At 39.4% G+C, this 26,607-nt stretch overlaps 2 protein-coding genes across 2 annotated transcripts; one reads left to right on the top strand and one right to left on the bottom strand.

Moving 5' to 3' along the window:
* The first annotated feature begins 19,060 nt into the window (after window positions 1-19,060).
* LOC122004378 (serine/arginine repetitive matrix protein 1-like) lies at window positions 19,061-20,110 on the top strand. Its single transcript, XM_042559275.1, has one exon. It carries the CDS (start codon window positions 19,061-19,063, stop codon window positions 20,108-20,110), a length of 1,050 nt encoding a protein of 349 aa, XP_042415209.1.
* A 1,766-nt stretch (window positions 20,111-21,876) lies between these two features.
* Window positions 21,877-22,899, bottom strand: LOC122004379 (zinc finger protein 36-like). Its single transcript, XM_042559276.1, has one exon. It carries the CDS (start codon window positions 22,897-22,899, stop codon window positions 21,877-21,879), a length of 1,023 nt encoding a protein of 340 aa, XP_042415210.1.
* Between the last annotated feature and the right edge of the window lie 3,708 nt (window positions 22,900-26,607).

The following is a 26,607-nucleotide window of genomic DNA, read 5'->3' on the forward strand; positions in this document are numbered from 1 at the left end:
AACGGATCCCCTTGCGAGGCCAGGGGCAGCGCCCCCTACCCGCGATCTAACCATCGCGAGGGTTCCTTTGCGATCCAACAGCACCCAAACTCGCTGTCCCAAAACGATTTGGGTCGAGACATTGCCGTTTCGGAAAAATCTTCCCGGCAGGTTCGTTTTTAGCGATTTCGGGTGCAATCGCGGAGCAAATCCCCTTGCGGGGTTAGGGGCAGTACCCCTACCCACGATCTAACCATCGTGAGTTGCTCCTTTGCGATCTAATGGCACCCAAGCCCGCTGTCCCAAACGGATTTGGGACAAAACGAAGCCGTTTAAGGAAAAACTTCCCGGTAGCCGAAGCCTACAAGTGCCGAGATACTTGTGCTTCGCTTCTACGGAAAAATTACCCATAAAAACATAAAAAACTAAAGTTTTACAGAAAATCACAGAAGGTTTAGTTTTCATAAAACCAAAAATTAAACTCATACAAGCCTTGCACGTGGCTCTGATACCACTGTTGGGTTTTTCGGGCCGCGAAAACCGCTTTTCGCGTCGCGAAAACCCCGAATCACCCAAAGCCGTAGATCCGTGCAAGGAAAACCGAACGAAAATTACGAGTACGAGTTTTTAAATATCTAGATCTACTTCTAGATCTATGTGTTAAGAAGTATACCTTGAAGCGTGCCCTTTCGCGTTCCCGCTCGTCCAAGGAATAGCCGGATCTCTAGACCGTCAAGCGTCGGTCCTCTAGAAGTATCCACACGGACACGTAGATGGAGAAAACCTCACACAAAGGTGTGCTAGCACCTTGGTAAGATTCGGCCAAGCAAGGAGGAGAGGGAGAGGGAGAGCTTGAGGAAGAAGAAAGGAGTGAATGAGGAGTTCAATGAAAATGAATTTCATTAACCCCCTAAAGTGGCCGGCCACCTCTCCAAGAGTAACCCCCATTTCTCATTTAATGCCTCATTAAAGAGAATGAGTATGTAACTCCCATGAGGTGGCACACCATGATGATGTGGAACATCATCATTGGTCCACCTAATGCCAACTCACCAATGAGGTGGCAAAAGGTCAAGTCAAAATTGACCTTTGGTCTTCCTTCTCAAGTCAAGTCAAACTTGACCCAATCTCTACCATGGTTGATCTAATCCAACCATTTGATTCGAGCCAACTTAATATAATGAATCTAATTCATTAAATTAAATTGATTTAATAAGTCATAATCTAAATTAGACTCATTGAATACATGAATCAACTTGAGTCCACCTCAATTAGCCCAATTAGGATTACTTTTTAATCAAATTTGATTCATCAAATGAATCTAATCCTCTTGGTTCATCATATGAACCAAATCTCCATCTAATTGTCCTTAGTGTGTGACCCTATAGGTTCTTGTAACATTGGCAATGCCCTAAACCCATTTAGGAGCATAAGTAATGAGCGGTATCTAGCAACATATCATTACTACCCAAGTTACAAGAATGTCGAGATCCGACATCACCTTGTGACTACTAATTGTGACTCTTCACAATATATGAAAAGTGTCCTTCTATCCTAGACATCTAGATTGATCAATGTGAGGCATAGACCGTGTCATCCTCTGACCAATCCAAATCTTGAACTCCAAGTAGACTCACTAAATCAAATGAGCTCAATATCCCATATTGACTCATTTGGGCATGGCCATGCACTTCGTGGTCTCACTCTATCAAGAATACCGATGTCTCTCCCATCATATAGGAGGGATAGATCTCATCTACATCACTCACATCCCTCTGCATAATTTGTTATATACCCAGTAATCGCCTTTATAGTCCACCCAGTTACGGATGACGTTTGACGAAACCAAAGTACATAACTCCTTATGTAGGGATCTATGGTGACTTCAGGTCTAAGGACTAGTAGTCATACTAATAGCCACATGAGAAAGTATATGACACTCATATAACGATCCATGATACTTTCTCATGGCGGGTCATTCAGTATACATTCTCTAATGTATACCCATGTGTCAACTTGATATCTCTATATCCATGACTTGTGAGATCAAGTCATCGAGTTGACCTACATGCTAGTCTTATTGCATTAACATTGTCCCTGAATGTTAATACTCGACTAGGAATGATTAAGAGTAGTGTTCCCTATATCATCTCACTATCGGTTCAACTAACCGATTGATATAGGTGAGAACCATCTACTCAAGGACATTATTATACTTAGTTTATTTGGCACCAATACAAGTAAGTATAATAACCAAAATCCAAATGCCTTTATTAATATACAAGAATATGATACAATGAGTCCATACAATCATCAAATGATTGGCTCTAGGGCTCTAACTAACAGATGTTCCATGAAATAAATTATACACATACCTTTGCCCAATACCTCATTCTAACATTTGATGTTACATGACGCTTATTTAGTTGTTTCTGCATTATGCAAGGACTGATGGTTAAATTATATTTTGTGAATACCAGAGTTCTTTTCCTTTCAGACACAGCCTTGATATTCCTCTTCCAATGTGTTACTCATAAATGCAGCTGATTGAGAGAGGATTTATTATTATTATTATTAGAACCATATTTCGATAAGGCTCCTTAAGTCACATGGAGTACATTAGTTGGAAGAGTTTCTCCATTTCTTCTAGCAGTGGCTAACAGTTCTGCAACATGTACAAATAGATACTCAAAGATTATGTTCAAGGGTAGTCATAAGTTTGAGTCAATGTAAAACTTGATGAAGTTGCAAAAAATCCTCTTTAAACCAGTCATTAGTTGAAAACGTAAGAGGAGGAAAATTTGCAATTGTCTATTTTTTTCCCTAACTGGATAAAAGTAGTTTTTTAGTTGCTCTTATTCTTTGGTAGTCATATTTATAGTAATTTTGACTATAACCACCTCAAACATGCAACTTCGAGTATAAAATGGCATGTTTCCTTGTATTGCTTATTTTCCAAGAATTCATGTTGTCATGTAGACTATAATCTGGAATTATGAAATTTTATAAGTTTTGTTGAATTTTTCTTTTGCAGGTCGGGCAATTCGTGAGGCTTGAGTTTTTTTTATGCAAGAAGTGAGCTTTGTTAGGATGTAGCTTGCCTTGCTAATTTATAAATTAAAAGCGCGCCATATAGAGAACAACAAATGGAAAACATGTGATTTAATGTATATGGAGAACAGTAATGGAAAACATGTGTATTTTGATTAGTAACAACTCATTTTGTATATTTTTGTATATGTGTGGCTACAAGATGAATTATATATGGATGTTTATTTTGGATTTAATGTAGTAAATATTTAGTTTTGTATTGGTGGTTTGCTTGTAGTAAAATAAGATTGGTTGTTTGGTATTAATGAACATTAAAGACAACAGTTAAAAATGTTGTAAAAACTATGTAAACCATAACAATTTTTTTTGAAAAAAGTGATAAAAGATAACGGTTTTATCCGTTGTAAAATATATTTAAACTATTGTAAAAAAAAATAAAACGAGTAAATATTATCTACCACAACAGTTTATATCTGTTGTAAAAAGAGTCTACTACAACGGTTTATTTCTGTTGTTGAAATTAGCTACCACAACGGTTTTAAACCGTTGTCGTATCCTTCGTAGCTAAATTTTGAGCATATATACAACAACAGATAAAAACCGTTGTCAAATGTCTACAAAGACAACGGATTCAAAACCATAATCGTAGGGCAATACATTCTACAACGCCCTCAGTTACAACGGTTTTTTGACCCTACGACAACGGATAATATCCGTTGTCGTTTGCAGTTTTTATTGTAGTGTAAATTGGGAAAGAATATTATTTATATGGTGTGTTGTTGATTATAGAAGGAAATTATATCCTAGTTATCTAGGTTGATGATGCCCCCTTGAGGAGCTCATAAGGATTGTAAACCCTATAGGTGGACTTAGTCCGACAAGACAATGAAGTTGAGTGGTACTATTCTTGGAGCTAGATATTAATTAAGTGAGTTATCGGTAACTCATTTAATTAATGGGCATTCGATATCTTAAACACATGGAGACTAACATACTCATGATAAGGAGCCCATAATGTAATATGGGATTGGTGCAGTAGTTTAATAATAATTCTTTAGTGGTATGAGTTATTATTGATGAACTTGAGTTGAGTGTTTGGGTCGAACACAGGAAGCTCAAGCTCATCGAGAGATCAAAATCAATTCCTCCTCTCGGTCTTTGTTGTAGCCTCTATAAAGTCTTGTATCCACCAAGTCTACTTCTTACCCAAGAAATGGGTCGGACACATCCTTGCTTGGTGCAAGGGGGCCGACCAAGCATTAGCTTGGAGCCCAAGAAGTGGTCGGCCAAAGCATGGCTTGGTGCCCAAGCTAGGGGCCGACCACTAGGATTAAAAGGGGATTTTATTTTTATTAAAATCTTTCCTTTTATAGTCATCCACATGGTTTTAAAAGAGAGTTTTAAATTTTAAAATCTTTCCTTTTATAGCTATCTACAAAGGATTAAAAGAGAGATTTTAATTTTGTTAAAATCTTTCCTAATTTGTAGTGTTTAAAAGAGAAATTTAAATTTTAATAAAACTTTCCTTTTTTGTAACCATGATTTAAAAGAAAAGTTTTAATTTTAATCTTTCCTTTTTTGTAGTCATCTACAATATTTAAAAGAAAGATATTAATTTTAAAACTTTCCTTTTGTAACCATCACAATAGGAAATTTAAAAGAGAGAGATTTTAATTGTTATTAAAATTTTCTTTTTTGCCATGACCAAGGATTATAGAAGAGAGGTAGAGGGTGCCTTATGAGATACACATCTCTTAATTCTCTTGCTCCATAAGGGTCGGCTCCTCCTCTTCCTATTCTATTCCTTGGTGGTCGACACTCTATCTTTTTCTCTTCTTTTTCCTTTTGCTTCCTTAGGGCCAGCGGCACATCAAGTGGCATCTTCTTGTGGCCGGTTGCTTGGAGAAGAAGGAGAAGAGAAGGAAGTTTCCTATTTTGGCATTCTTTGGGTGGCCGAAACTTGTAGGCAAAGAAGAAGTGGTTCGGGTGGATTTTATCTTGGTATATCGTCGCCCACATGACGTCCAAGAGGAGGAGAGGAATACAGCAGAAGATCAAGAGGTCTTTGTTTACAAAGAAAGGTATAACTAGTTCTTAATTCCGCAGCGAAACTAGTTTTTCTTTGTATGGATCCTGAAATACCAACACAAGAGGCTAGCGATTTCGTGTTTCATTTTTTGTGTTTCGATTTAGTGTTTAGATCTTGTGATTTTATTGAGGTCTCTATAGTTAAACCTAGGGATACTGTAAGAAGTTTAAATATCTAATTTATTTGAAAGGCTTAATCTAGGAAGTGGTGGATGATCTCATACCCAAGAAGGCCGAGTGCCTCACCATGTTTAACCTGGAAGCCAATCCTTGAAATAGATATTTAATCAACTTTTATAACATGGGATGAACTTGGATTATTAATGTTAAGTATCGTTTGCAATCCAAGTTTTAACTACTGAAGAACACATGAGTTGAACTTAAAGTAAAACTGTTAAGTTCTATTTCCAATTCAAGTTTAACTCATGAGAAACACATAGGTTGTTAGGGAAGTTCTGTGCTTGTACAAATTTTTGTACAGATGAAGCAAAATGGAATTCCAAGTAGCATCCAACAGTTGGGTCACTTTGGAGCTAGAGGGGGAGGGGGTGAATAGCTTCTTGCGCTTCGATGATGATGATTTGTAGCGGAATAGACTCGAAGCAAGCTCCTAATGATAACACAAGGATTTACTTGATATCCACTTCAAAAAGATATGACTAATCCAAGGATCCACACGGTGCACACTTTCCACTATGAACACAAACTCCTTCTTGGAATAACCGTAGGTGGAGAAATCTCGTACAAGACTCTCACAAGCATACAACTCAAAACAAGATGTAAATATACGATAAAACAAATTAAAACCTTCTTGTTTGATCTCTTGTATCTTGTAGATGCTTGTTGACTCTTGGAAGTGCAGCAACACTTATCCCCAAGATGCTTTAAGAACTGGCGAAAGAATCGTGAGCTCAATGGAGAAGATCTCATATATATCACTTTCCTCATTTGAACTCGTTGTCGCCTTTATATACCATGATCTAGGGCTCCCAATCGATTGGGTCTCCTCCCAATCGATTGCCATGTCAGATCCTAGCAATCCCAACAGTCCAAAACATGCATTATGCTCAACGGTCATATCTCAATCGATTGGGTGTAGCTAGATCAATCAGCTGATCGATCCAGAGGCTTTCTATCCTTTTACAGAAAGCCTCAGAATCGATTGACAAATAGATTCTGACTTTTCCTCATGTCACTATAAGAAATCAAACTCTAATCGATCGACTGATTGATTGGAGAGGCCCAATCGATTGGGGAGCACACTGCTCTCATGCATGAATGACCTCCAATTGATCGGCTGATCAATTGGCGTGGCCCCAATCGATCGGTTAACCAATTGAGCTCTGGTTCAATCGATTGGCTGATCGATTGGCCAACCTTAACTTGACTAACTCAAGTCTAGGGTTCCCATACCTAATATCCGGTCAACTGTGACCTGTTGGGACTCGCTAGTACCTAGCATTTGGTCAACCTTGACCTATTGGGACTTTGTCACCAAGTATCTGGTCAATCCTTTAACTCACTTGGACTTTTCTCCTCATGCTAAGTGTCCAGTCAACCTTGACTCACTTGAACTTAGCATCTCATACCAAGTGTCCGATCAACCTTGACCCATTTGAACTTACCATCCTGTGCCATGTGTCCAGTCCTCCATGACCCACTTGGACTTCCAAACGCCAGGTGTCCGGTCAGTCTGGACCCTCCTAGATTTCCATCCGTCTGGCTTCACTCACTAGGACTTCCTCACTGCCTAGCTTCACTCATTAAGGCTTTCACCTGACTTCACTCATCAGGATTTTCATCTGCCTAGCTTCACTCACTAGGTCTTTCACCTGGCTTCACTCACCAGGATTTCCATCTGCCTAGCTTCACTCACTAGGTCTTTCACCTAGTTTCACTCACTAGGTCTTTCACCTAGCTTCACTCACTAGGTCTTTCACCTAGCTTCACTCACTAGGTCTTTCACCTAGCTTTACTCACCAGGATTTCCCTTCTACCTAGCTTTACTCACCAAGACTTTCCCACCAAGTGTCCGATCAACACTAACCCACTTGGATTTTCATCTTCTACCAACTTTCCCATTGAACTTCTTAGTCAAGTATTCGATCAACCTTGACCTACTTGACTCTTCTTCACATTAAACTGGTCAAACTTAACCAATCTCCCCAACTGGACGATTGCTCCTGCAATCTCCATTCATTGTCAAAGCAATCTTTATATAGTGTCAAACATCGAAACTCGCATATTACAACTCAAGCTTGAGTTAATTCTAGTTTAATCAACCTGGTCAACCTTGACCTAGGGAAATTGCACTAACAGTTCCTTGAGCTAAATGCAACTTACATACTAGTTTTTCCAATGATTGGAAAACACATAATCTATATGTTTTAATGAGACTGAAACTCAAAAAGATGCACTAAATCAACATCTTGAGTTTTTGTTCATTCTCCTAGCATCTCACTTATATCTAATGTGTATCCAAACACACACAAATCAACTTATAATCCTTGTGAGATATAGATATTAATTTTCCATAATCTAAGGGATCATGCATTTCTAACTAGATATTTTAAGTTTTAATCACCTAGGAAAATTGCACTAACAGTTCCTTGAGCTAAATGCAACTTACATACTAGTTTTTCCAATGATTGGATAACACATAATCTATATGTTTTAATAAGACTGAAACTCAAAAAGATGCACTAAATCAACATCTTGAGTTTTGTTCATTCTCCTAGCATCTCACCTATATCTAATGTGTATCCAAACACACACAAATCAACTTATAATCCTATTGTTAGTTAGAGCCCTAGAGCCAATCATATGATGATTATTGTATGGACTCGATGTATCATATTCCTATATACTTATAAAGGTATTTCTTTATGGTTATTATACTTACTTGTATTGGTGTCAAATAACTAAGTGTAATAGCGTCCTTGAGTAGAAGGTTCTTATCTATATCAATCGATTGGTTGAATCGATAGTGAGATGATATAAAGAATACTACTCTTAATTATTCCTAGTCAAGTATTAACATTCAGGGACAATGTTAATGTGTTGAGAATAGCATGTAGGTCAACTCGATGACTTAATCTCACAAGTCATGGATATAGAGATATCAAGTTGACACATGGGTATGCATTGGAGAATGTATACTAAATGACCCGCCATGAGAAAGTATCATGAATCGTTATATGAGTGTCATATACTTTCTCATGTGACTATTAGTATGACTATGAGTCATTTGACCTGAAGTCACCATGGTTCCCTACATAAGGAGTTGCATACTTTGGCTTCGTCAAACGTCACCCGTAACTAGGTGGACTATAAAGGCGATTACTGGGTATGTAACAAATTATGCGGAGGGATGTGAGTGATGTAGATGGGATATATCCCTCCTATATGACGGGAGTGACATCATGATTCTTGATAGAGTGAGAATACTAAGTGCATGACCATGCCCAAATGAGTCAATATGAGATATTGAGCTCATTTGATTAAAGTGAGTCTACTTGGAGTTCGAGATATAAATTGATTAGAGGATGACACGGTCCATGCCTCAGTTGATCAATTTAGATGTCTAGGATAGAAGGGCATTATCATATATTATGAGAGTCACAATTAGTAGTCACAAAGGTGATGTTGGATCTCAACATTCTTGTAACTTGGGTAGTAATGATGTGTTGCTAGATACCGCTCATTACTTATGTTTCTAAATGAGTTTAAGAGCATTGCCAACGTTACAAGAACCTATAGGGTCACACACAAAGGGCAATTAGATGGAGATTAGGTTCATATGATGAACCAAATTGGATTAAGAGTAATCCAAATTAGACTAATTGAGTTGGACTCAATTTGATTCATGTGTTGAATGAGTCTAATTTAGATTATGACTCATTGAATCAATTTAATTCAATGAATAGAGATTCATTAAATCCAATTGACATGAATCAATGGTTAGATTTGATCAACCATGGGAGATAAATGGGTCAAGTTTGACTTGACTTGACTTGAGAGGGAAGATGAAGGATCAAGTTTGACTTGACCAAATGTCACCTCATTGTACACTTGGCATGGGGTCGGCCAATGATGGTGTTCCACATCACCATGGCCACATAATTGTGTGCCACCTCATGAGGGAGACCAAGAGCCATGACTCTTGGTATTACATGGAGGTATAAAACCTCTAGAAAAGTGGCCGACCACTTTATGTGAAGCAATCAAGTGCTCATTCAAGATATCATCTTCTTCCTCCTCTCTTCTCATCTCTCCCTCTCCTCCATTGTCGAGCCACCCAAGAGTTCTAGCACACTCTAAGTGGTTTTTCTCCACCTTTTGTCCATGTGGATACTTGTAGAGGAGTGTTCACTTGACACTCTTCGAGATCCGACACCTTGTGGATGAGCGGGATAAGCGAAGGGCTTCCCTATAAAGGTATAATAATCTCTATCATGTAGATCTAGTATAGATCTTGGAGAAAACTATGTATATGTTAATTTTTATCTTCGCACGGATCCGTGACAAGAACTTCGGGGTTTCTGCAATGCAAAAAGTGGTTTTTGCGGCTCAAAAGTTCTAACAGTGATATCAAAGCCACGTGCGAAGCATATACTAGTTTTATTTTCATTTTTATATAAAATTTGAAAATCTGTAAATTTCTGTAAATTTACTAAATTTTAACATTTTATGAGTATATTTCTCTTGGGGGCAAGACAACAAGTGTATAGTCACTTGGAGGTTTCAGCCACTAAGAGAAAATTTTTGCAAACGAGTTGGTCTCGACCAAATCGGCGATCTAAATGATTTTAGGTACTGTAAGGTCTATGTAACACTCACAAAATTAATTTTTTGAGTAGGGGTGCTGCCCCTAACCCCGCAAGGGGAGTTGTTACTTGACCTCGACCAAAAAAATCAACAAACTAGACCGCCGCGAAGTTGTGGCTCATAAAGGGTTGTTATAATAGAAGTAAATTTATGAAAAATGCATATTTTGAATATGTGTGTGATGTGTTCATGGTTATGTCCCAAAAGACCCAATATGAATGGAAATTATGTGCTGTAATTCATAATACGGCCTGCGAGCCGTTATTTGGTTGTGAGTGTTGTATTGTGTTACACGACCTGTGTGTCGTGCCCTCCTTCTTTTAATATTCTTGTTGTAAAATAATTTTAGACTCGAATGTAACTTGAGTTTCACTTTTGTAATGTACAATTGAAGATGGAGTTACAAGAAGGAAGTCGACAACACAAGGTGGTCAAATGAAGACCTTAGAGAAGGTGCTATCCCTAGGTTGACCATTCGATCTTCTCTTTGGCTAGAGAGGATCGTAGTAGGGCCATAACCATGTCACATTATTTTTCTTTGTGTGTATGTGATGCATGCTATTGTAGGGTAATTAGTGCCTTGATGCGTATATGATACACATTAACGATTAGATTAGATCTTAATCAAGTCAACTCGAAATGCCTACCATGTTTTGATACCCATCACTACCTCGATCATTTGTTGTTGTTGAATCTGCCAAAGTAGAGCAACGCAAATTATCTTGGTAGGGTGCGGAGGGACAATATTGGTCCCGCCTATCAAAGCTTGAGTGAGTACAAACTCAATTAGATTGAGTATAACTAGTTAACTCTATTTGATCGGGTATAACTATAGGCATTTTCCAACGGTTGGAAGATAGGATAAAAATCACATTTATACTAAATCTTGGGCGATTTAGCCAAAGCTAACTCAAGCTTTAGTATAAATTAGGATCTTGATCCTATAAACAAGAGTTGCATAGAGATGTAATTGATAATTCGTTATCTACCGATTATACTAAGTCTTGGGCGATTTAGCCAAACCTAACTCAAGGCGTAGTATGATGTGGATCTTGTCCCACGAGAATTATAGCAAATTGGTATGAATCTAGTAGTGTGGTTTGACTACATCCATGACTTGATTCTATAAAAGATCTATAATTCAATGGGAGCATCATTTAGTTAAAGACCTAATTAAATGATAGATGGAATATGATATTTAGTTTCTGCATTATTTCTGTTGTAGATTGCCATGTCGACAAACATGAACACCTTCTCCCTGCGTTCTGTCCCTGACAAGGACAAGTTCAATGGAGCTAATTTCCTGGACTGGTACAAGAATCTAAGAATTGTTCTCACACAAGAAAGAAAACTGTACGTCCTGGAGCAACCCATTCCCGAGGCACCTCCTGCCACTACCACGCGAGCTGACCAAGATGCTTATAAGAAGCATCAAGATGATGCATTAGATGTGTCATGCCTCATGCTCGCGACCATGAACTCTGAGCTTCAGAAGCAACACGAGTTGATGTATGCTTATGATATGGTTGAACATCTTCGTCAACTATATCAAGGACAAGCGAGGCACGAGAGATTCGAGATCTCCAAGGCATTGTTTTAGTGCAAGATGCAAGATGGGACTCCCGTAGGTCCATATGTGCTCAAGATGATTGGGTACATAGAGAACCTACAGAGGTTGGGATTCCCACTTGGCCAAGAGCTGGCCACTGACTTGATCTTGCAATCCTTGCTAGAGAGCTACAGTCAATTTGTCATAAATTACAACATGAACGAAATTGACAAGCCACTGCCTGAGCTGCTAAGCATGTTGAGAATTGTTGAGCTCAACCTTAAGAAGGTAAAGCCCAACTCTATTTTGATGGTACAAAAGCATTAAGGCAAGGGTAAGCCTAAAGGTAAGGGAAAGTCTCAAGCCAAGGGCAAAGGTAAGATAATGAAACCTAAAGGAGGGGTTGCCAAGGATGCTACCTACTTCCACTGCGGTCAGACTGGGCACTGGAAGAGGAACTACAAAGTATATCTGGAAGATCTTAAGAAGAAGAGAAGTGAGACTTCTACTTCAGGTATATATGTTATAGAAGTCAATCTATCTATTTCTGCATCGTGGGTATTGGATACTGGATGTGCTTCTCATATTTGTACTAATGTGCAGGCGTTGAGAAATAGCAAGGCATTGATGAAGGGCGAGGTGGACCTACGAGTAGGCAATGGAGCACGGGTTGCTGCTGTTGCTGTAGGAACTTACTATCTATCTCTGCCCTCTAGGCTTGTACTAGAATTAGATGAATGTTGTTATGTGCCTACTCTTACAAATAAACATCATTTCAGTCTCTTGTTTGGACAAGAAAGGCTTTTCTTTTGTAATAAAGAACAAATGTTATTCTATTTACTTAAATGATATGTTCTATTGTAGTGCACGTATGATAAACGAACTCTACATTCTAGACTTAGAGAACCCCATTTATAACATAAGTACCAAAAGGTTCAAGTCAAATGATATGAACCAAACCTATCTCTAGTATTGTCGCTTAGGTCATATAAATGAGAATCGCTTATCCCAGCTCCATAAAGATGGTTTGCTGGACTCATTTGATTTTGAATCATATGAGACATGTGAGTCATGCCTACTAGGCAAGATGACCAAGACTCCCTTTAGTGGACATAGCGAAAGAGCGACTGACTTGTTAGGACTTATATATAGTGATGTATGTGGCCCTTTCAATATCATTGCCAGAGGTGGTTATAGGTACTTCATTACATTTACTGATGACTTCAGTAGATATGGTTATGTGTATCTGATGACACATAAGTCACAATCCTTTGAAAAGTTCAAAGAATTCAAGAATGAAGTACAAAACCAGCTAGGCAAGATTATTAAGATACTTCGATCAGATTGAGGTGATGAATACCTTAGCCATGAGTTTCGTGACTATCTAGCTGAGTGTGGGATCCTATCCCAACTCACTCCTCCTGGAATACCACAATGGAATGGTGTATTCGAAAGGAGGAATCGTACCTTATTAGATATGGTACGATCTATGATGAGTCACACAGATCTTCCTATGTCCTTTTGGGGATATACTCTAGACACAGCAGCCTTCACACTTAACCATGTTCCATCCAAAGCTGTGATAAAGAAACCATATATGATATGAACTGGGAGAGATGCCCAGGTGTCTTTTATGAGGATTTGGAGTTGTGAGACTTACGTTCGATGTCAAGTCTCGGACAAACTGGGACCCAAATCCGATAAGTGCTATTTTATTGGATATCCCAAGGAAACGAAGGGATATTACTTCTACATTCCCAGTCAACACAAAGTGTTTGTGGCTAAGACTGGGGTATTTCTCAAAACGAACTTTGTTTGTAGACAAACTAGTGGGAGTACGTTCGATCTTGAAGAAGTTCAAGATATGGAGCATAGCACGGAGGCCTTGATGGAAGTTGAACTGGAACCACAAAATGTTGAGGATGATGAGATTGTTCCACAAAGAGTTGAGGAACAACAACCAGTTCAAGTAGACCTACCTCTTCGTAGGTCTGATAGGGTACATCGTCAGCCTGAGAGATACTCATTTCTCTTGTCTGACCATGATGATGTTATGCTCATTGAGAATGAGCCTACCTCCTATCAGGAAGCTGTGATGAGACCAGATTCTGAGTCATGGCTAGAGGCCATGAGATCCGAGATGGAATCCATGTACACCAACCAAGTATGGACTTTGGTTGATCTACCTAAAAGCGTCAACCCTATTGGGTGTAAGTGGGTCTTTAAGAGAAATACTGATATGGATGGACTTATTACCTATAAGGGTCGTTTGGTAGCTAAAGGTTTCAAGCAAATTCATGGTATTGACTATGATGAAACTTTTTCTCCAGTAGCGATGTTTAAGTCCATTCGGATCATGCTTGCTATTACAGCATACCACAATTATAAGATCTGGCAGATGGATGTCAAAACCGCGTTTCTGAATGGAAACTTGCTCGAGGATGTGTACATGACACAACCTTAGGGTTTTGTAGATCCACAGCATACTGGCAGTGTATGCAAGCTGCATAAGTCCATATATGGACTAAAGCAAGCTTCTCGGAGCTGGAATCTTCGATTCGATGATGCGATCAAATAGTTTGGTTTCATCAAGAATGAAGATGAACCCTGTGTCTACAAGAAGGTTGTTGGGAACATAGTTGTCTTCCTTGTATTGTATGTGGATGACATACTACTCATTAGAAATGACATCCCTTTGCTGCAGTCTGTAAAGACTTAGCTGGGGAATTATTTCTCAATGAAGGATATAGGTGAAGCAACCTATATTTTAGGCATAAAGATCTATAGAGATAGATCTAAGAGATTGCTTGGCCTAAGTCAAAGTACATATATTGACACAGTATTACTACGGTTTGTCATGCAGAATTCCAAGAAAGGATTTCTGCCAATGTCACATGGTGTGAGTCTTTCGAAGACTCAAAGTCCCTCTTCTAGAGAGGAGAGAGACCACATGGATAAGATCCCTTATGCTTCAGCCATAGGATCTATCATGTACGTCATGCTATGTACTCGTCCTGATGTTTCGTATGCTTTGAGCATGATGAGCAGATACCAATCAGATCTAGGTGAACGCCACTGGATAGCGGTCAAGAATATTCTTAAGTACCTGAGAAGGACTAAAGACTATTTCTTGATATTTGGAGGCGATGACGAGCTAGCTGTAAAGGGTTACAGTGATGCCAGCTTCCAAACTGACCAGGATGATTATAGATCGCAGTCTGGGTTCATGTTTTGCTTGAATGGTGGTGTTGTGAGCTGGAAGAGTTCGAAGCAGGACACAGTTACTGATTCTACAACAGAAGCTGAGTATCTTGTTGCATCAGAAGCAGCAAAGGAGACAGTTTGGATCTGTAGGTTCATTACTAAGCTTAGGGTGGTTCCTAGCATAGGTTCCTAGCATAGCAGATCCTATAGAGCTCTATTGTGACAACAATGGAGCAATTGCGAAGGCTAAGGAACCTCGCTCACACCAGCGGACCCAACACATACTACGGCGCTTCCATCTCATCCGAGAGATCATCGATAGAGAAGATGTGAAGATTTGCAGAGTACCCACAGAGGCTAACGTCGCTGATCCCTTGACCAAGGCTTTAGCACAGAGAAAGCATGATGGTCATATTAGGTCATTAGGCCTTAGAGCCTACACTAATTGGCACTAGTGCCAGTGGGAGATTGTTAGTTAGAGCCCTAGAGCCAATCATATGATGATTGTTGTATGAACTCGATATATCATATTCATATATACTTATAAAGGAATTTCTTTATGGTTATTATATTTACTTATATTGGTGTCAAATAACTAAGTGTAATAGCGTCCTTGAGTAGAAGGTTCTTATCTATATCAATCGATTGATTGAATCGATAGTGATATGATATAGAGAACACTACTCTTAATCATTCCTAGTCAAGTATTAACATTCAGGGACAATGTTAATGTGCTGAGACTAGCATGTAGGTCAACTCGATGACTTGATCTCATAAGTCATGGATATAGAGACATCAAGTTGACATATGGGTATGCATTGGAGAATGTATACTGAATGACCCGCCATGAGAAAGTATCATGGATCGTTATATGAGTGTCATATACTTTCTCATGTGACTATTAGTATGACTATGAGTCCTTTGACCTGAAGTCATCATGGTTCCCTACATAAGGAGTTGCATACTTTGGCTTCGTCAAACGTCACCTGTAACTGGGTGGACTATAAAAGCGATTACTGGGTATGTAACAAATTATGCGGAGGGATGTGAGTGATGTAGATGGGATCTATCCCTCCTATATGACGGGAGTGACATCATGATTCTTGATAGAGTGAGACCACTAAGTGCATGACCATGCCCAAATGAGTCAATATGAGATATTGAGCTTATTTGATTAAAGTGAGTCTACTTGGAGTTCGAGATATAAATTGATTAGAGGATGACACGGTCTATGCCTCAGTTGATCAATTTAGATGTCTAGGATAGAAAGACATTATCATATATTGTGAGAGTCACAATTAGTAGTCACAAAGGTGATGTTGGATCTCAACCTTCTTGTAACTTGGGTAGTAATGATGTGTTGCTAGATACCGCTCATTACTTATGTTTCTAAATGAGTTTAAGAGCATTGCCAACGTTACAAGAACCTATAGAGTCACACACAAAGGGCAATTAGATGGAGATTAGGTTCATATGATGGACCAAGAGGATTAGGTTCATATGATGAACCAAATTGGATTAAGAGTAATCCAAATTAGACTAATTGAGTTGGACTCAATTTGATTCATGTGTTGAATGAGTCTAATTTAGATTATGACTCATTGAATCAATTTAATTCAATGAATAGAGATTCATTAAATCAAATTGACTTGAATCAATGGTTAGATTTGATCAACCATGGGAGATAAATGGGTCAAGTTTGACTTGACTTGAGAGGGAAGATGAAGGGTCAAGTTTAACTTAACCAAATGCCACCTCAATGTACACTTGGCATGGGGCCGACTAATGATGGTGTTCCACATCATCATGGCCACATAATTGTGTGTCACCTTATGAGGGAGACCAAGAGCCATGACTCTTGGTATTACATGGAGGTATAAAACCTCTAGAAAAGTGGTCGGCCACTTTATGTGAAGCAATCAAGTGCTCATTCAAGATATCATCTTCTTCCTCCTCTCTTCTCATCTCTCCATCTCCTCCATTGTCGAGCCACCCAAGAGTGCCAGCACACTCTAAGTGGTTTTTCTCCATCTTTTGTCCGTGTGGATACTTGTAGAGGAGTGTTCACTTGACACTCTTCGAGATCCGGCACCTTTTGGACGAGCGGGATAAGCGAAGGGCTTCGCTACAACGGTATAATGTCTACCATGTAGATCTAGGAGAAAACTATGTATATGTTAATTTTTATCTTTGCACGGATCCGTGGCAAGAACTTCGAGGTTTCCGCAACGTAAAAAGTAATTTTTGCGGCTCGAAAGTTCTAACATGGATAACACATAATCTATATGTTTTAATGAGACTGAAACTCAAAAAGATGTACTAAATCAACATCTTGAGTTTTGTTCATTCTCCTAACATCTAACTTATATATAATGTGTATCCAAACACACACAAATCAACTTATAATCCTTGTGAGATATAGATATTAATTTTCCATAATCTAAGGGATCACGCATTTCTAACTAGGTATTTTAAATTTTAATCATCTACCTAAGATGTCATTAGATAATCAATATCATTATCCTTAATTATAAGAAATTAAAATAGTACATAATAATAATCATGGCATATATCTTATACATATTTCTTAAAATAAATTTTAAGAATATCAAGATGCCTCTACACACTATAAAAGAGGGTAAACATTTGTCTAGCAGAGTAATCTTTGAGACATATTTTATAATGCTACTTAAGGAAGACAATTTCAATCATTTTAATAAAAATATCAAATACTTATTTTAAAAAATTTTAAGTGTTTTTTCTACATCAACGAAATTTAAGAAAATTATAGTGTTTTGTTCCCTTTTTAGCCATGTTTTTCCCTTTTTATAATTATTCTTTCATATATATATATATATATATATATATCTTACTATTTTATTAAAAATCTCTCCCCTTTACTAACTAACTTTGGTGAAACCTAAAATATATTTACGTTAATGTCCTTTTTTCTATTTACACTAAAAATAATTTCAAGATTTATTGGTAATTCTACAAGTGAAACAATCAGTGATCTAGAGTTCGAGACTCAGCTACAATGTATTATTATGAATTTTTCGCATCATTAATTTTCTCTGATTATTTTATATAAAAAAAATATATAGTTCTCTTTAGTCCCATATCTTAAAATTGACAATACTATGATCAAAGAAGTTTCTATAAATATTTTAGGCCGACGATGTTAAAAAATATACTTTTCTTAGTTTTTTTTACTAAGACAAGTATAATATTAAATTAAAATAATTTTTTGCATAGGGAAGTCCATTACAGTAGTTTGTTAACGCGTGTGCACGATCACACTAGTTTATAATAAAAAATTTCCTTTTATTATCAATTTTACTATTTTTTTCTCTCCTCTATAAAATTTTAAAAATAAAATTCATTTGATAAATTTAGAAAAATATAATTTATAAATATTAAATTTAAAAAATAAATAGGATAGTTGATAGAGATTTTTAATTATTCTATTTAAAATTTAAGATAAAATTTTTAGATAGAATAATTAGCATAAATGATTACACAATACCTATTTTAATAGATTTATCAAATACTTATTTTAAGAAAACTTAAGCTTTTTAAATCAAACAAATAATGAAGACATTTCCTTTACCTTGCAATTTTTTATTTTTAAAATCATAGTGTTTTCCCTTCTGTTTTTTTTAGCTAAATATTTGTTTTCCTTGTTTTTAGCTCCCAAGTGTGACGTCATTAACAAGACGGCTCGCTTCCACAATCAATTACTGAAATTACCACTCCCCCTCACGTGCGTATGGTTAATATTATGCGGAACAGCAATCGTTCCACGCCGTTCGTTCCCGCCGTCAAACGCCGCTTCATCTGACGGCGACGGGAAGTGCCACGTCGACTCATTAAGCAGAACCAGCCGCTATTTTTCGAATTGGTCAAGTCAAGTTAGACCGAGTCCGGCCCAATCACGAGTAGCTCGACGCAATCTACGTCTCTAAAAATAAATATACAGTATAATAAATTCAACAAGATAAACTTTAACCAACATTTTATACATATTTAATAAATTAAATTTGGAGTTAATTGACAAGGAAAAAAACAATAGAGTAAATTCAGCGGTGTTTAAGGAAAAACAATTAATAAATTAATTGATTTGATTTGATTGATTCGTTAAAAATTTGGCTCTTTAACTACAAGACTTAGTCGACTAATTCGCTGGCAGTTGCTAATTGAATCTGTTTCGCTTTCCTACTAATTCTCTACTTCTCGCTATAAATAATACAAGCTAAAGTGTCCTTAATCAACACTCGCTCTTCTAATCTACTGCCTTTTCCCCTGTTCCGCCGTGGAATTACAGAGGCTTCGAGGAAAAGCAGTAGCAAAAGCAGAGCAATAATGGCGACCGGCGATTACCATTTTCCATCGCTGGACTTGAGGGTGCCTAAGCGAAGGCGAACGGAGCGTCCCCGCTCCCCGCCTCCGTCGGGTTCTGGGCTCACCGAAGACGAGAAGGAGTGCATCCTTGCGCTCCTGGCCTTATCAAGGGTTCCGGTGATTCACGACGACCAGGAGATGACTCCGGCGGAGGAAGCGAGGTACTCGCTTTTGCGGATGGAGGAGGAGGATCAGAGCCAGTCGCTTCCGTTGCCATCGTCGTCTCCACCGAAACAGCAGCAAGAGGTGCCTCCGATTTCACCTCCATCTCTGTCGCAGCAGGATCAGCCAGTTCCGCAACCTCCTCCGGCAGAGAGAGACTTATCTCCTCTTCCGCCGCAACAAAACCAACCGCTTCCGCTACCTCCTCCGGCGGAGAGAGCCTTATCTCCTCTTCCGCCGAAACAGAACCAACCGCTTCCGCTCCGTCCTCCACCAGAACAAGCGCTGTCTCTGGTTTTGTGCCCGATGCCGATACGATGTTATCGACCTCCTCTGCCTCCGCCGCCACCTCCGATCCAACGGCCGACTCCTTTTGTATATATGGCACCGACACAGCAGAACCAGTTGCGGTATGTATGCTCCGAGTGCGGCAAAGCATTCTCTTCGTACCAGGCCTTGGGAGGCCACAAAACCAAACACCGGAAGCGCCCTGCCGAAAACAGTGCCGCCGCATCCGCCGCGTCGGTCGTTACCGGATCAACAGATCAGAGCAAGCCTCACACTTGCTCTTTATGCCACAAGTCGTTCGAGACGGGGCAAGCGCTGGGCGGACACATGAGAGCCCACTACGAGCGCAATAAACGACAAGCCACCGCCGATAGCAGACCGGTGGCAGCAGCCCCCTCATCTTCAATGACGGAGTGCTCGACCACGAAGGGCCTGGGAATCGACCTCAACCAGCCGCCGAAGCCGGAAGCGGATTGGGCCACGGAAGAAGAAGCGGCGAGCTCTCAGCCGGCGGCGGCCGCCACGTCCCAACCTCCTCGCTTCTTTAATTTCTTCTTTTAAAGTTATTAATTGATCTGATTTGTAGTTTAATTGAACTTTTAAATCTTTCTTAAGAAGAATCTCTCCTAATTATGTATGATTTGATTCTAGCTACAATATAAATGTAATGAGATAGAGGATAATCCAATTAATAGATTATGATACAATATATTATTCAAGTAGTGAGATTCATCAAAATAAATTAATTTATAAGATGAACTATTTTCTAATCCATAAATTACGAATTAGAAAATTCATGCTCATAGAAATGGGACTTACAACAAACGGATGTTAAAATTTTAGATCATTGTCGTAATTGGCCGATGGAAACTTTACCCATTTGTTTTTTCAAACTTCATTTTACTCTTATTTTTAGTAAAAAAAAAATTCAGTAACTAATTGCACAGATTTGTTTTTTCTTGCCGGTCTAAATTATATGCAACAAATAATATGCATTCTGCTATTTTTATATTCATATCTCATCCTATGTTAAATCAGTGAAGATGACATACTAAATACGTGGCTCTAATATTAACTTTATGAAGATTGTAAATGGGTAAAAAATAACTCCTAGTCATCTTATATGTTAAAAAGAATATCAATAATCGGATCAAGAGGAGGTCTCGGGCATAAATACTCTAATGTTTAAGTCAGTGATTAATCGAAGTCGTAAATAGTAGATGAACAATGAATGTGTAATATAGCTTGTGTATAGCATTTGCATAATGTAAGTATACTTGTACCTATATATGGAAATCTCTTTTTATAGTGTTAATGTTTGTCTGTACACAGATCTCAAAGCATTTTTAAAAAAAGACGGATCATAAAGATGTTCTGACACCTTTTCCAAAATGGACCCGCAATCTTTATAATTTGCATGGTTGAATTTTCTAGAGTAAAACTTATATATAGAATATTCTCTGTCATCCGTGACATAAAGCACCAAAAAGAAATGTGAAGTCGTTGGATTGAGAGACTCTTAATATGCTTAGGTGACAAATCGATCGAGTCCCTTCTATAGTTCGATCGGTTGTCACTCACAAGAACAACTAAGTCGTGTTGGTACAGGAAGCACCAGACGATCAAACTTGTGTTTTGATAATGACAAAGAGTTCAAAAGTTAAGATGTCTTGTTATCTAACAAGTTTGAATGAACTTGTAGGAAAGTCCTAAGTGTCCTTAGGCAAAAGTCCTAGCTACGGTTAGGCAAGTAAAAACTCTAGAGGTGGTAACTTTAAGTGGAAAGTCTTGACGAGTTAAACACTTTGGGCGAAATCTTAGAGTTGGGGACTCTAGGTGAAAATCCTGGTGGTCATGAATCAGGTGGAAGACTAGACGGGTCAAGCATCGGACGTCTAGTGGAAAAGTTATGAAGACTCGGATACTGAGCAAAAGTTTAGTATATATTAAAATCTAACTTACATAGAGTAATTAATTATTGACTATTTTTTTCTGACTAAAAAATAGAATAAAACGAAGATTGCATTAGAATAATAATAAAAATAGTTAAAATACTTTCCCTTTTTATTTTTTCCGTTAAGTTAATGATTGTTGATTGTGGATCGCCAAGACTAATCCTGCTCCTTGAAATCCGATCCAACGGTATCAACGCGCAACAACCGATAGAACTAAACTTTCCAAATTAACTAATTTATTAAATTTAATCATGTTAATAACTTGGCTAAGAAATATATTTATATTCAAAAAATATATATTTATATTCATGTTTACAAATAAACACGAATATAAAAACCCTGTTGCGGCGGAAGAGAGCCTTAATTAATGTCTTAAAAGAAGAAATTAAAGAAGCGAGTAGGTTCGGACGTGGCTGCTGTCGCCGGCTGAGAGATGCCCGCTTTCTCTTCAGTAGCCCAATCTGCTTCCGGAGTCAGCGGCTGGTTGAGGTCGATTCCCAGGCCCTTCGAGGTCGAGCACTCCGTCAGCGAAGACGACGGGGCTGCTGCCACCGGTCGGCTTTGGGCTGTGGCTTGTCGTCTATTGCCCTCGTAGTGGGCTCTCATGTGCCCGCCTAGCGCTTGCCCCGTCGGGAACGACTTGGGGCACAAAGAGCAAGTGTGAGGCTTGCTCTGATCTGTCGGTCCGGTGGCGACCCACGCGGAGGATGCGGCGGCGCTGATTTCGGCAGGGCGCTTCCGGTGTTTGGTTTTGTGGCCTCCCAAGGCCTGGTACGAAGAGAATACTTTGCCGCACACGGAGCATACATACTGCAACTGGTTCTGCTGTGTCGGCGCCATATATACAAAAGGAGTCGGCCGTTGGATCGGCGGTTGCGGCGGAGGCAGAGGAGGTCGATAACATCGAATCGGCATCGGGCACAAAACCAGAGACATCGCTCGATCTGGTGGAGGAGGTAGTGGAAGAGGAGATAAGGTTCCCTCAACCGCAGGTGGTAGCGGAAGCGGTTGGTTTTGTTGCGGCGGAAGAGGAGATAAGTCTCTCTCCGCCGGAGGAGGTTGCGGAAGCGGCTGGTCCTGCTGCGACAGCGACGGAGGTGAAATCGGAGGCACTTCTTGCTGCTGTTTCGGTAGAGACGACGATGGCAACGGAAGCGACTGGCTCTGCTCCTCCTCCTCCGGCCGCAAAAGCGAGGACCTCGCTTCCTCCGCCGGAGTCATCTCCTCGTCGTGAATGACCGGAGCCCTTGATAAGGCCAGGAGCGCAAGGATACACTCCTTCTCGTCTTCGGTGAGCCCAGAACCCGACGGAGGCGAGGAGCGGGGACGCTCCGCTCGCCTTCGCTTAGGCACCCTCAAGTCCTGCGATGGAAAATGGTAATCGCCGGTCGCCATTAATACTCTGCTTTTCCTCGAAGCCTCTGTAATTCTACTGTGGAACAGGAGAAGAGGCAGTAGATTAGAGGAGCGAGTGTTGATTAAGGACACTTTAGCTTGTATTATTTATAGCGAGAAGTAGAGAATTAGTAGGAAAGCGAAACAGATTCAATTAGCAACTGCCAGCGAATTAGTCGACTGAGTCTTGTTGTTAAAGAGCCAAATTTTTAACGAACCAATCAGATCAAATCAATTAATTTATTATTATTTTCCTTAAACAGTGTGAATTTACTGTATTGTTTTTTTCCTTGTCAATTAACTCCAAATTTAATTTATTAAATATGCATAAAATGTTTGTTAAAGTCTGCCGTGTTGAATTTCAGTAACAATAAATTATTTACGGTAGTGTATATTATTTTTAGTGATGTAGATCGGTTGAAGTACTTGTGATTGGGCCGGGCTCGGTCTAACTTGACTCAACCAATCCGTAAAATAAGCTGGTTCTGCTTAAAGTGTCGACGTGCACTTCCCGTCGCAGTCAGACGTGGCAGAGTGTAAAGCTGGGAACGAACGGAGTGGAACCATTGTTGTTCCGGGTAACCATGACACAACGTGATTATGATAGAACATATGAGCAGCCAATTTATTTATCAAAGATTTAGTGTTAAGATATTTTACGTACATGTTGCGGATATAAATGTTTTTTTTATTGAAGAAAAATTTATTTAGTAGGGGTCTGAATTTATTTTATTATTTTATATTAATTAATAAATATAAGTATTTATTTTGATTATTATACATATTTATAGTTTAAAATATTCATAGGTATTTTACTTGTTTAACTCTCTAAATAAAATATGTCATGATTTACTATTACTATTTAGTATTTTGTGTTTGTAAATATGATATATAGATTTCTTTTAGAATCATAAAGTTGATCAATTTGTTATTGCAATTTTGTATAAAGTATTTTGTAAATATAATCTAACATCTTTGAAGATCACGAGGACTAGTAGGAAATTGACATGTATTAATCATATTTTATTTAACTTTCATCTATACATCCATCCATATCTTGATCTATGTCATTAATGACATTAGTATTACGATTACTGTTGAGACTTGTTACAATCATATACAGTAGTTATGACCTCTTTAGTCCTATATCAATGAAGTTAATGGACCAGATTATTTACAAGGGTATTTTATATCCATTAAGTATTATATCATCTAAAGTTATATGTGTTGTCTATAATCACATATATCTCAAGTGGGAGATTATTGGATTTAATATCTCTTAAGGCGGACTCACATGTGATTTAAGACTTCTCATATCAAAACCCGCTAAATGATCTAACTTAAAGGTTATCGGGTATCGGGTTATTAGATGTGGACCTCATCATGTAGAACCCATTATCCAAATCCATTATCATCTATGGGCTGATAATGGATGTCTACTGTATATAGAGTTGGTCTCCAAGGATTTAGGGATTATCTTGACTTAGTTTCTTATTCCCTATTAACAAAAAACTTTTCGGTGCCATCACCCATAAGCCCCTTGTAAGATCTTCGTTTGCTTTCACTTGTTCATTTTCTTCAGGATCTTTCAGACAAGGCTACAACAATGACACTTCCACTATATCAGGTTCTATGTCATTGCTTTACCCTTTTTTGTTCTTGTAATGTCATAATTCATAGAAACTAGATCTATGTTGTTATTGTTGTATTTCCTCTTTGAATTCTTATTTGGCTTTTAGAATCCATATAGTATAAGGTTTTACAATATCTCAGAGTTCACTTATAATATTAATCAAGCTTAGGTTGAAAAATTATTATATATATATCCCGTTTGAAAGCTGAGAAGACGGAATGGTTAGAATGATGTAACTGAAATGTTGACCAAGTTACCATGACCGGGAGGAGAGAGGGTATGATGAGTTATCTTCTATATTAACCAAATCATCAAAAGGCCTCTGGTCAATGCTCTTTGCACATAGCGATCGGGTTACCCCAGTCTCTGGTACCTTGATGCTTGAGGCAGGTCTCAAAATTATATAAGGAGCTGAATAAATAGTAGAACAATGAAGTGCATGGAGAATAAGAATGAAAAACATACCCTGACTCAGGGGGCGTCCTCTAGTAGGCTGGTGAGCTCGTCGTGCTGCTGATCGAGTTGTTGTGACCCGAAAAAGTATATGAATGTGAGCCGGATGAGGAGCTCGATCCGGCACGCAGCTGAAATGCAATAGCAACACACAGGGCGGAATATAGCAGTGGCACGCAGACCGGAATATGAGAACGACACACAGGTCAGAACATGGTACATAGGCCGAATGGCACGAAGATCGGAACATAGTCTCAGCTCAAATGCTGAAACACAATAGCGAGGTGCACGACCGTGGTGACTTGGAGGAGGTTGGATCGCATCAAAAACGCCTGCCAACACGAATCGGGGGCTAGATTGATGCCGAAAGCGTGCGACTTTAGCAGATTCGCACTGGTAGTGAAGGTTCTACACTGAATCTATAGTGGAGGCTGCTAGCAACACTGATCTGGCTTGGCGTTGAGAGCGTCGACCGATCTGAGCAAGGGTGCTGGTCGGTCGAATCCAACAACGGGAGTGTCAGTTGGTCATATCTGACAACAGGAATGTCGACATCGACAGTGAGGGCGCGGCTGCAGTGGTGGAGGCGGGAGAGGCGGTGTGTGTTGTGGGGGCAATGCAGCCTACACGAGTGCCATAAGAAAGGGAGAGCCCCTGGAGGGGACAACGGTGTGCATCCGACGACGACGAATGATCGACGATGAAGGCTAGTCGGCTGCGAAGCCAACGATCTACAGTGTGGGTAGAAGGACCTCTATGGTGGCCGCGTGCGTGAGTTGGTAGATAGAGAAGGCGGCGAGAGGGAGATGATTGCGGCTTCTGCGTGGAGAGGGAGAAGAGGAGCTGCTCACGGTGGCGTTGGCGTAGAGAGGAGGCGGCGACACAGCCTCCCCTCCCCCTCCTGTGCGTGCCTCCTCTCACGAAGAACCCCTACAAACCCTCAAAAGGGGAAAATAGTACAAAGACGAAACAACCCTCCCCTCCCTCCATATGTCCTCATCTCATCACCGCATCATAAGTCTTCCCTTCAAGTCTAATTGAAGGAGGCACGAGTCTGATTAACTAGATAGTATATTGTAAGGCTAATCACTCTTAATTACAGAATCAGATTGTTGGGACCGTCGCATAACGTTGAGCCAGTATCTATGACGATGTCGAAAGAACGATGGAAGCAGTGTCAAGCGAACAACAATGTGGTGTCGATTGAATGATGATATCAATCGAATGATGATAACGGTGTTGAGTGAGCGACGGTAGTGGTATCGATCGAACAACGATAGCGATGTTGAGCGAGCGACAGAAAACAGCTTCGAGTGAATGCCAAGAAAGCAGTTGGGCGAATACCGAGCAGGTGATAGGCTGAATACCGAGTGGGCAATTCGGCAAATGTCGAGTGTGCAACTGAGCAGTGCCGACCGGACAGTCTAGCTATGCCGAGTGGGTGAATGAGCAAATGCGAACAAGATGTAGAGAAAATGACTAACCCAATGCCGAGTGAATGCAAATCCTATGAATCGAGCGAGCACGGGGCTCGTGAGATTGAAGGCGAACAAGAGCGAAAGTCATGAGCTGAATAGGCATGGAGCCCAAGAATTAAGTGAGAGCGTAGACTGCCAAATCAA

This window comes from Zingiber officinale, chromosome 7B (genome assembly GCF_018446385.1).
Source record: "Zingiber officinale cultivar Zhangliang chromosome 7B, Zo_v1.1, whole genome shotgun sequence".
In the NCBI taxonomy this organism is placed as follows: domain Eukaryota; kingdom Viridiplantae; phylum Streptophyta; class Magnoliopsida; order Zingiberales; family Zingiberaceae; genus Zingiber; species Zingiber officinale.